The sequence below is a fragment of the Grammomys surdaster genome, unplaced genomic scaffold, assembly GCF_004785775.1.
Source record: "Grammomys surdaster isolate TR1022 unplaced genomic scaffold, NIH_TR_1.0 317, whole genome shotgun sequence".
NCBI lineage: Eukaryota > Metazoa > Chordata > Mammalia > Rodentia > Muridae > Grammomys > Grammomys surdaster.
In genome coordinates, this window is record NW_021604736.1 from 1,955,708 (window position 1) to 1,968,596 (window position 12,889).

General features: G+C 38.0%; 1 protein-coding gene across 1 annotated transcript in view; it reads right to left on the reverse strand.

Moving 5' to 3' along the window:
- Nucleotides 1-12,889, reverse strand: part of Nr3c1 (nuclear receptor subfamily 3 group C member 1) — a 41,492-nt gene that overhangs the window by 7,887 nt on the left and 20,716 nt on the right. The window contains exon 2 of the mRNA XM_028777951.1: nt 5,194-5,204. Within this exon, the coding sequence (XP_028633784.1) occupies nt 5,194-5,204 (11 nt within the window). The remainder of the gene's footprint in view (nt 1-5,193; nt 5,205-12,889) is intronic.

Sequence of the window (12,889 nt, forward strand, 5' to 3'; positions counted from 1 at the left end):
ATATATATATATGACCTTACTTCTTATTCCTGCAAATAAATCTACAACAATCTTAGAAAATTTTGAGTCAGTAATTTGGTTACATGATATACGTATAGTGTTAATGAGTTAAGTATAATGTTTCCTGAGTTGCAAAATAATTGATAGAATATTCAGGAAGAACATTATCTTTTGACTAGATTTTCAACAAGAACAAAAATCTATACAGAATCCTCGCTTCCAATTTTTACATCATAGGAGTGATACTCGTTAGGTAGTTAAAGTGGTTTATCAGGTCTAAACTAATCTTTAGGTGTGATGTGTCTTTGAAAACAAATGAGGAATTTTCCTCTTTTTCATATTTTAAATATGAAAATAATTTTCTCAAATTAGCTGTTTATCACACAAACAAAATGAAAACAGTCTGCATTTCTTAAATATCATACAATTTCTCCCCAAAATACTACTAGGCAGTAAACTGAATATATTGAAATCAGGTCAGAGAAGCTCCCAAATATAACCCCAAGGACATTCAGCAAGGAGAAGGTTAAGTAGATTTAAAAGCCCCCCACATTTTCCTGTTAGATGATTTCAGATTCAATAATATTACTGATAACTTCTAAGACATTCCTAAATAGTTTTTAAGCTTTAAAAGATCTTCTATGGTATTTAATAAATGAGTATAGTTGTGCCTTCCATCCCACATTTAAAAGAAACGGAAATGAACAAGTTAAAAAGCATTTTCCTAACCCTGACTGTAAGTCACAAGCTTGATGCTGCCTGGAGCCAGCTGGCATGAGGCCCATTTACAGTAGGCTAGTTACTCCCTGCTACCAATCATCACAGAGAAAGAATACTTACAGGCACAGTCTGAATGCTTTCCAAAATAGACTAACATAGAAAAAGGAGCTTTATTAAACTTTGTAGGTATTATTTTGAAAACTCCAAAATCTTTGAATCCACCTTTTATAACCCAGAATTTAAAGGTGATCCTCAAGAACAACTTAAAAATGAGCTCAACAGGAGAATGGTTATGTTTTCTACACTTTAAGTCAATTTTAACTATAATTTTTGATGAGCATAACATCTACCTTAAAATAGATTTTAACTTTAAATAATTTAATTGAAATTGTTCTTAATAGTACTTAGCATAAACACAACAGTAAGAAACCTAAAAGCAGAATAAGTAGAAAACAGAAAAGCTCTGATTATCAAAAAGAAGTAGGTAAGAAAAACAACTGAGTGCCTTGGGTCTACGCCCAGGAGCTACAGTGATTGGTGTTAAGCCCTTGGAGAGCCTTTTTCATCCCTCATTGTCTAGTTTAATTCAGGGGTAAACAGATAATAAAACCCTTTATGACTTTGAGCCATATGTATGCAGTGAAAAGGTGAGGAACTACAGAAATGATGGACACCATGATAGTGTTCTGTAGGAAAGGGAAGACGCTTCTGAAACTTGAGGCACCCACAGCTTCCTAATGCAAGACAGGCAGAAAGCAGTACCCTGTAGTATTTAACTTTTCCAGCTTCTTCCATATTTATTTTTTCCAGTAGATTTTAGGAACTTGCACACCTCTTACTGTACTATAAACAAACCATTTCATTATATCTCTGTTGTCATACATATACAGTTATATTTAATAACCAAGTTCAAATGGCAAGGCAAATTTACTTTACCAGCAACACAAGGCTGTTGAGTTTTAATTTTTGAGCCCCTCAGAGCCAGTGGGGATCTAGGCTGCCCTGCCCTGCCCTGCCCTGTCCTGCCCTGCCCTTCCCTGCCCTGAGCACGTTTCTTTGTGAATTCTCTTCAGCGATGTGGTAGTTCAGGCTCTGCAGTATTTGGATCAGTGTTTCTTTTTCTGCTTTTACTTTTGTGTTCTTTTTACGCATGATTTGTTTCTTTCAAATAGAGATCACATAAGAATGTGGTCTGCTTCTTACTAAATTATAGTTAACTATTTTCTGTTGTTTCTGAAAAAGGTTATAGCTAATGTTGCATTTAGGTTAAATTTTCATCCTTCCTTCCCCCATTCCTTTTCTCTCTCCTTCATTTTCTGTTTCCCTTACCACTCCTGACCCCAGGAAGGACTCCAAAACTGTACATACTAGGCAAGCCTGCACTCTACCACTGAAATAGATCCCTAGCCCAGTCCTTTCAAGAGCTTAAAAATAAACACACACCTAAAGTGCTGGGATCAAATGTAACTCACGACTCATGGGTTATTTCTAAATTGTCACTATGGTATAAAATTTAAATTAGACTTTGATCAGTTTCCAAGAGTTAGTAATTGGCTAGGTACAATATTTATGATGCAGAAAAATGCTATAAGTTATAAACAAGATGGAAAAATTAGTTCCATAGCAGGACTGTAGAGGTGCTCAGTGGTGAGAAGCACTGAATGCTCTTCCAGAGGACTTGGGTTTGAGCCCCAGCATTCCTATAACAGCTCTCAACTGTCTATAACTCTGGTTCTGGAGGATCCAATGCTCACTTCTGGCCTCCTCAGATACCAAGCATGCAAGTGGTACACAGGCACACATGCAGGCAAAATATCCAAACACATTAAAAAATAAAATTAAAAATACTACTACAACAGCAGAGGTGCTTACTCAGATTCAAAGAACTACAGGAGCATCTATTATTCATTAAATGAGCTGGAAGTTTTCTATCTATAATGTATTATTAGTGTATTTGCTACAGGAAAGCAAGGTGATTTATGGACACAAATGTTACATACTTGAATTTGCACAAAGGAAACTGAAATTTGACTCAGTAAATATAATAAGTATAGCAGTAATTCTACTTCTTTACACACTTTTAGCTTCTACTTTTCAGTTTTACAAAATAAAAAAAAGTCACTTTGGTAGCTGAATGAAAGGATATACCTTCTATGAGATTGAGGATCACAGCATGAAAAGCTAAAACTGGATAAATTTGAAAGGTAAGTATTTTATTCAATAAGTGCAAAATTCTAAACAATTTTAGAAGAGTTCTATAATCCTGAGATTTAACTGAATTATCGAAAGGCAACTTAACCCCATCTCCTAAACTACAAACAGGGATGCCGTGCCCCCATTCTCCTCTCACCACCCACAGCCTTCCTTTTATAGTTTTGCAGAATACCACCTCAAAAATAGCATTCCTAACACTCAACAGAGCCGAAAATGCTGTGCCGGTATCTTAGTTATCTTTACTGGAAAAATACATACTTTCACAGCTCCATTACAATGTAACCTTCTCTTGTAAGTAGTGTAGTGACCAGAAGTCTCTAAGACATTCTTAGGCCCTCTCATCTTCTCCAGGTCCCTAGCTTCTGTGACAGTTAAGAATCAAAACTGACTCTGAAACCTTGGTTAATGGCTGACTAAAAACCTCAAAACCTGTAACAGAAACCAGCAGATGCTGTGTTGACCAAACATCTGACCAAGCAAAATGAGCAGAGCTGTCCTCTGCAAACAGCTGAGCTGTCTCCTTGTTGAGGGTACTTGTGTTCATGCACCATACTGAGAGGTGCTTCTGTGTCTCCTGCTAGCAGCACCACCAGTCCCATTTATCACTTCAGGGGAAGAAATGCTTACACATTTATGTTTTGTCCTGTCTTTTCATTAATCCTCTCAAACTTTTGTTGACATTTACAAACTTTTTCAAAAACTTTATTTTATGTATATGGATGTTTTGCTTGCATGTTTGTGTGTGTATGCCTGGTAGCCACATGAGTGCCTGGTACCCACAAAGTCCAGAAGAGTGTGTCAGGACCACTGGAACTAGAATTACAGATGGTTGTGAGCTGCCATGTGAGTGCTGGAAATTGAACCTTCTTGAAGAGCATCCAGTGCTCTTAACCACGGAGCCATTTTCCAGCCCTGGCTGACTCTTTTAATAGATATTTAAAAACACTTGCATTATACAAATTCTCTTTACCAGAGATTCCTGTCCCCCACCCCCTTAATCCTATCTAGTGAAACTCCTAATAGTTTCATTAGTAGACAGGTCAGAAGAGGACAGACATCATCTACCTTAGAGGTGAGTGCTGTAACACTATATAAAGCAAGTTCTGCTTTTTTTTTAGCATACAAAAATCTATACCACTTTTTAAACTAAAGTAACAGCCCAATTTAAAGAAACAAAGCAAAATGATATTTATAGTTGAAAATATAGGAATAAATTTAACTAATGAAGTTAAAATGTATCTACTGGAAACTATAAATCATTGAACAAGAAATGAAAGAGACAATGCAAAGACTGAATATGTTCATAGATGGGGCATAATCAATAAAGATTTAGGGCAGTCGATCAAAGTTCCAATTGTGGTAGCCATTGAAGAAGACAATAACCTCAAATTTCATGCAGAGAAAAAAATGCACACCTAAATCAATACTAGAAACTAAGTTAGAAGCTTCCTGGTTGAATACTACACAGACACAGTTAAAACAATACTGCTCTGAGCTAAAAACAGAAGTACACTGACAAAATAGAATGGTGAGCCTAGAAAGAAATGGACTTTTGACAATGGCAACAAAAAGATACAAACAAGATCTGGGAACACCTGTTTTCTACATGTGGGGGAAAAGGAATTTTAGATGAATCTTTACATGATGCATAAAAGTCAACTTAAAATAGGACAAAAGTCCATGATCACAAACTATAAACTCATAAAACATATAGAGGTAAAAGTCCTTGACATTGGTCTTTGTAGTTATTGCTTGAATACACCATCAAATGTTCATATTACAAACGCAACAGTACATAAGTGTAACTCCATTAAACTTAAGTTTATTCATCACATAGGGGAAAATAAAAGGCAGCCCATAGAGTATTTGCAAATCACATATATGATGATAGCATAACCGTTATAAAATCCAAACCAGCATAGTCCCTAACAATGTATGTATTTGTCCTTCTACTCATAGATAAGTGTTGTCTTTACCCCTAATCAAGGACACTTCTCTCTGCAACAGACAGAAACCACTGCAGAAAACCTCAACTAATTAAAATGCAGAGTTACATAGCCTAGTCAGAAGGAATACATCTACAGAACACTCCTGCACATAAGGCTCAGGGAACATTGTGGAAAAGGGGGCTACAGGACTGTATGAGCCAGAGGATCACAGGGTTTTCTATGGGATTGTGTCTCCTAGTAACATCAGAAACTACACACATGAAGTTTCATCAACACGACCATCTGAACATGAGCTGAACAAAGACTGTACCATCAACCATGCTGAAAGAGAAAAGACAGAGAAAAGCCCATGAAGCTTCAACCCTACAAAGTATCTGCAACTGAGTAAAGCTAGGAATGGTAGAGGTAGCCTTCCTCGGGAAAAGCACTCAAAATGGTTGTACAGTGCCATTGAACAGATTATATTTAGGAAAGAAGTATGTATATGCATGTATGCATGCAATAACAATCAAAGAAAAAAAAGGCCACGAATTCAAGGACAGTGGGAGAGGTTTGGAGGAAAGAAAGGGAAGGGAGAAATGTAATTATCATCTTAAAAAGGAAATCCTGACAACTCAATAGTAGAACAAACAACCCAGTTCCAACAATGAGCAAAGACTAAATAAACCCCCTCCCCCATAAAGGACATAATTCTCTTGAGAAGCAGAGACTGCAGAGTTTAAATCAGCCTGTGCTATGGAGTGATAGCTAGTCTCAAAACTGAGGTGGAAGGGAGAAGAGAAGAGAAAAGACAGAAAAAGAGAACAGGACAAAACAGACTAAGAGACATTACCTTCACCTAAAGATGGATGCTATAAACAGGAGACAGGCAGATATCAGTAACCATGTAGAGGAAAAGCTCTCTCAGCAGGCCAGGGTGTAGGCTGCCACAGCCACATGGAAATCAGTACGGAGGATTCTAATGCTACAAACAGAACTTCTGCAAAACCCAGCAATAATTTCTGGGTGATGGAATTAACCCCCTGTAGAGGAACATGGTCTACACTGTCATGTTCCCTGCAGCATCACGCAGACAAGATGTGAAAACAGCCCAAGTGTCCATCAACTGATAAGTGGATAAAGAAAATTTACTACATGCTCCCAGACAACCATTCAGCCACACAAAAAAGAGGATGTTGATGGTTATATCATGGGTGGACCAAGAAGACATTATACTAAATAAAATCAACAGATGCAGAAATTAAAACATCACATGATGACAAGAAAGAGGTTTCAAATATCTACAAGGGAGTAAGGGCAATGGAGGGGTGGCCAAAGGATGCAAAATAATGCACAGAACGAACAAGTGTATGCAGTACATGTGTACATGAGTCTTTACCAAGATTTTATTAGATTTTGCTTAACGCAGATTTTATTGCCATTGTGACATACAATGTTATGTAAGATGGAAGATAGTAACCATTTTATTTTTTATGAGTATTGTTAACACTGTGTTTGTTATAAACCTCAAATACACACAATAAACTCTATTTTGAATAAACATGATAGTCTCCAACTTCTGTTTTGGTTTTCAGGATTAAACTAAGTGCCTTATCCATGCTAAGTAAGCATTCTACTAATGATTAAGCCCTTAATGCTTTAATTTTTTAAGAAGCAGTAGGCCAGGCTGTCCCTGAATTTTCTCTATAGCCCAGGCATGTTTTAAATTTATGAATTTCCTGTTTGAAGCCACAAGGCCAGACTTAAGTCTCAAACTTTCTGCTTCTTTTGCTGACCAGTTCACTAAAATTAAGCCTAACCTAAAATTTTTATTGCCACATTGAGTAAGACTTTTAATAAGACAATAAGAAGTATTTTTAATCACCTAGATGTCAAAATGGTTCCTAGAATACTTAGTGAAAGCTGAACAATCCACCTATGCATGCTCCAAGGTTCTCTGGTAGTTCTTTAAGGACTCTCCATAGCTAACCAGCAGTCAGCAGTATCTGTTAAGTGAGATAACAGAAACACATGGCCTGTAGCCATTAGTCTTCACCACAGGCTGAAAGCCACTGTTGTAGGGGACCTGAAAATGTTCATCCTGAACTCTACTGAATCAGAAACAAAGAAAATACCATTAGTCTAAAGTGACATGACCTACACGGGGAACAGGGGTGAAGTAGGGTTGAAAGGCAATTCTGGATGGACACTTTGTTGGGCAGTGAACAGACTATTGTACTTTAAACTCAGAAGTGTCTTAGATCTATTTTCCTAAGTGCAGACTTTTTCTTTGTTGACTGCAGGACTAATCTAATTTTTGTCACTGAAGGGAATATCACCATGAAGACAGCATAGGGGGCAGCTCTTGTGATGACACCACAGCTAAACACCTTTACATCTTAAAAGAGTCACAAACTGGAAGCTTTCTACAACTTATTTTCTAGAAAATGAAAAATCTTGATTTAGTTCCAAAGAAATTCTCAACTCCTAAACAACACATTTTTATAATCTTTTGTGGCTGGTGGAGAATGCTCCTTTTTCTAACACAGATTTACAGAATTCCTTCTTATACTTTGTTTAGATATAATAATATTCAATGATAAATTTCTACATTTCATAGATTTTCACCCTTTATAGTAAACAAACAGTTCACTGAAAATACAGAAACTCTTGCTTTTTAGAGCAACACTGACACTCTCACTATGTTGCTGAGGTTGTGCTATCTCCCCCAGGCCTCTGATCCTCTTATTTCAGCCTCCCAAGTCACTGGGAGTAACCTGTGCTACTTTGCCTGCACAGAAACTTCTCATCTTGTCCTTGGTCTGAGGACTTAACATTTTAAATCTTCCTTAAAACAAACAAGCAAACAACAACAACAAGACTCTCTGAGCTATGGTTCCTACAGTTCTTCAGAGCAGTCTGGAAAGTGCTACAGAGCAACTGCTCAAATATCACCACAGAAAATGATAGCGCTGCTATTAAAATGATGTGTGTCAGCTACCATAAGAAACTTCCAGATGTTCTGTGCAAAAAAATATATTAGAAAGGCCACTGTGATAGTTGTTAATCTTCTTTGTGCCAATTTGATTACGTTTAGAAATCATCTTAGAGCCTACTTCTTGGGCATGTGTGAGAGGGCATTTCCAGAAGTTTAACTGAGGTGGGAAGGCCAAATGTCAGGATCCTCCCCTGGGTATGGATCCCAGGTAGATACAGAGTCTGAGCTGAGCCCTAACACTCATTTCTCCTCTCTGTCGGAACACATTCGCCAGCCACCCCATGTTCTGACCACTATACATTCCAGGCCATGATGAACCTTTCCATTTTTAAAGTGCCTTTGTCAGGTATTTGGTCACAATACCTAGAAAAATTAATAGAGTAAACTGGTACCAAGAAATGGCACTATTGTGATATCCTGACTGCATGGAAATGGCTCATGAGATAAATGTGGGAGAGTGTGGAGCTTTAGCCAGGAAAGGCCATGGAATGCTGTAAACGGATTCTGATGGAAGGTCAGAAGAACAGGATGCCCAGAGAGATGGACAGCAGAGGTCATTTAGGTTTCAGGGGGAACATGGACTCTGGGCAAGTGGGTACAGATCATTCATGTTACCTTCTGGGAAAGAATCTAGCTGTATCCTGCCAGTATCCTGAGCACTGGAGGTAAGATTTTAAAATAATGGGTAATTTGTTTGATAAAAAAGATTTTGAAACAGCATAGCACTCAGGCCATGACATGGTCACTATTCATTGTTCTTTTTCAAATCTATAGTGGGAGCAAGCAGAAGTTGTTTTCTGTTTTTGTCTTTTTTTTTTTTTTTAAATATGCAGTTTGGTGAGGAAAGGCTTGTGAGTGATTTAAAGTTGCAGACAAGGCAGGTGCAAAAGCAACTGTTAAAAAGTTGAGCTGTTACAAAGTTTAGCAGAATTAAAGAGAACCCTCCACCTTTGCACTGGGATAATAAGAAAGGTGTCAGAAGACAACCCCGTGGAATATGTCCACTTCCTCTGCCTCCACTCAAGATCTGCAAATGGAACTCAGGTCACTGTCAGGCATGAGGGCAAGCACTCCTACCTGCTGAAGCAGCCCACTGGATCCTGATGTCTTAAGAATCAGTAAGTTTGTGGTCCCATCCTCTAAGTTCATCAGTAGCCATTAAAATATCCCTATTTTACTGCCATTGGAGGGCAGGAGAATAGGCCACAGTCACAAAGAATTGTAATTATTTGTTTTGATCTACCTGGTAGTTCTATGAAAGATCCCTTCAAAAGGACTATCTTTATTTTGCTTACCATAAAACTGGCTTGGTGTAGAGAGCTATACTTTAATAGGAGAGCTATTGAAGACATCTATTGAAGTGTCTTAGTTTGTGCACCCCGAGGTGACAGGTACAGCTGCAAGGAATAGTAAATAAACTAGCTAAAGCCCTTGGAAAGAAAAGCTGCAGAGTATGGCTTTAGAAAGAATGGACATATTCCTAGAGATCTAGAAGGCTGTAAACAGGAGGAGAGCTGTGTTACACAGCCAGAAAGGCCTGCATAGGCCCTAGGCTATGGATGCCTGTTGACCTTAAGAACCCAAAGCCCTCAAAGTGGGGCAAAGAAGAACGTGTTGCTTTCTACAACCTAGGACCCCTTGGCAGACTGGAAGCTATTTTGTTCCTAGGCATTTAATGCAATTTCTGTACAACTATTAGGTGAACACCAAGTAAGGGAGGGGTCAGGATACTTACAGTACATGAATATAAGCTTTATAGAGGAACTGAGAACAGATACTAAACATTGTCTGTAATGCTTAGCAACAGCTAATGCCAGGGAGGGAGGAGAGAGCCAACTGTCAACTACACTACAAGCAGAGTGGCCCTTATCAGGTTTCCTGGGTCTAGAAGCATTTCATATTTCAGTTTTTCAAAACTGTGAAATATGTATATAGCTATACTGGCTCATAACCTCTAAAACAGAAACATGAAATCTGAAGTACTTCAAAATCCAAACTATCATGTTAACACTCAAAACATTTAGATTTTGGATTTCAGTTTAGGGATGAATCCATATTAAAATGTCTCAGTTCAACAACAATAAAAATAGAAGATGTAAAAAAACAAGGATAGACAATGAACAGGAGAAAAGAAATCAACAGAGAAATACTGCTTTGGAAAGCTTATGCACTACAGATAAACACAATGGCATAAAGAAAACCATGTCTAAAGAATTGAAATATAAAATTGCTATCTCCTTATATTGAAAATATTAATACAGAGGTAGAAGAGATAAAATAGAACCAAATAGAAATGTTAAAGCAGGGAAGTATTAGAACCAACCGTGTTCACTAAAATGCCCAACAGCAGCATCAGCAGGCAGAGGAGAGAACCAGTGAACCTGTGGGTAGTTCCATTGACACTCTGCGGCCAGAGAAACTGGAAAGCACTGAACAGTCTTAGAGATCTGTGGGATATCATCACTTATGACTACAGACACATAAATATAGTGTCATAAAGAGAGGGAACATGTAAATATCTGAATATGCAACATCAACACAACAACCCCACATGGAATGAGAAACAAATACCCAAAAACCTCAAATTCGTTGGATTTTAAAAGAGCTACACTTAGGAACAGCATAATTAAACTATCAAATGTATAGACAGAGCATCCTGAAGGCAAGAGAAGGTAATTCATCATATACAATTCCTGAACAGCAGAGCCTCAGAGAGGACAACTGGGGGAAATATATAAAGTATGGAAAGAATGAAATGTCAAAGACCTCTATACCCAGCAGCGCTGCACTTGAAAACTAAAGGGGAAATTAGACTATTCTAACTCAGGTACTACAAGATGTATTATTTATAGATCTGACTCCAACAAGTACTAAAGAGATTCCTTTAATTTGAAATGAAGGAAGAAAATTATTATTTCACATAAAGAACACTAGGAAAGAGTTGGGTAGATGATGCAGTTGGTAAAATGTCTGGTATACAAACATGAGCACCCGAGTCAGACCCCTAGAACTACTTGAAGTATTCAGCATGGTAGCACATGGATAACTGTAACCCCACCACCCTGGTGAAGAGGAGTGAGCTCACTGGCCAGCCAGCTTAAATGAAACAATGAGTGTTGTTCACCTTGTCTCAAATACTTAAAGAGAAGAGCAAACAACAAACATGGGGGACTGCAGTCTACTTTTGATCAAACAGTGGGGCACTAGAGACACAAGAGGAAAATGTCTGAATACTAATGTAACATTCCAGAATGCCATGTGGGACATTATAAGAACAGCACCGAGGAAAATTTATAGCTACATATGTCATACACTAAGGATATAGATATGACAAATAATCTAATAACACATCACAAAGTCTCCCAAAATATGGACAAACAACTCAAAATCAATAAAAGGGAAAATTATAAGATGAGTGCATCAATACAAGAGATAGAACCTAAGAGAATAATCCAAAGCAAAAATGAAACAAACATTGAGTCTCTGGGCTGGAGACATAGTTCAGTGGTTAAGAATGCACACTGTCCTTGCAGAAGACCTGAGTTTGATGTTCAGGGCCCACTCTGGACAGCTCAAAACTGCCATTTACTCTAGCTCCAGGGGAATCTGATGCCCAGTCTCATCACTTTCATTAAATGTGGTACTTGGCATTTTAGCCAGACCCTTTGGGCTAGAAAAATAGCATGGATATACATAAGACAGAAGGACGTTAAGCTGCCCTGCTTATGTACCTGGAAGACTCTAGAGACTCCAAGAGGCTCTTGCAACCGATACACAAATCCAGCAAAGCATCAGGAAATAAAATCCAGTACTTTCCCTATATACTGATAATAAATTTGCCGAGGAAGAAATCTGATATAGCTGACAGAAAAAGAAATGAAGGAACGAAGGAAAGGAAAAGAGGGAAGGAGGAGGGAGAACATAAGTGAATGAAATTCGGAATAAACACAACTAAGAAGGTTAAAAAAAAAATACCAGCTGGGTGGGAGCGGTGGTGGCGCACGCCTTTAATCCCAGCACTTGGGATGCAGAGGCACGCGGATTTCTGAGTTTGAGAGTTTGAGGCTAGCCTGGTCTACAGAGTGAGTTCCAGGACAGCCAGGGCTACACAGAGAAACCCTGTCTCGAAAAAACCAAAAAAAAAAAAAAAAAAAAAAACCCTTTACAACCAAGTTGGCCTCAAAGTTTTAATGGGCTTCTTCTGAGTGTTGGGATTTCAGGTGTGTGTGTCACCACACAGGTCTGCCAAAGCAGTATTGATCATTAATCGATAAATGTACTGATACAGACCTCATATAGCTAGTTTCAAAATAAATTACACTGGCCATAGTAACAAGAACAGTATAGCACTGGTACAAAAACAGGCACACAGATGAAAGGAATAGAACAGAGGACCCAGGAATAAACCCAAGGTGCTCCAGTCAATGGATTCCTAGCAAAGTGCTAAACACAGACTTAGGAGAAAAGATTCTCTAACAAGTGGTGGTAGAACACTGGATAGGCACAGGCAGGAAGACTACTAGAACTATACTTTACTGCACACCTTGTGTAAAAAAAAATCAACTCAAAATAGATTAAATACCTCAATGTAAGCCTCCATATTTTCAAACTACTAGAAGCACAGATAGGAGAAATACTTTGAGTGTTCAACTGAGGTGATTCCTGAATAGGACTCCAGTAGCACAGGAAACAAAGGAATTGAAGAATTAGATTACAAAACTTCAAAAGGCTATGCCCAGCCTAGGAAACAACTAAGCAGAGAGAGCTCACAGCATGAGAGAAATATCTTTGCCAACCATTTGTATGAGAAAGGATTAATATTCAGACTATATGAAGATCTCAGAAAATCTTAATTATCAAAAGAACAAAGTAATAGCCAGCCAGAAATAACCACCTCAACAGTCACCCCTCCACAGTATAAATGGCTTCAACATTATAAAAAAAAATGCTCAATATATTTACCCAGCAGGAAAATTAAAATTAAAACCACACTGAGATTCAGAATGGCTGTTAACTCAAAAAGATGTGG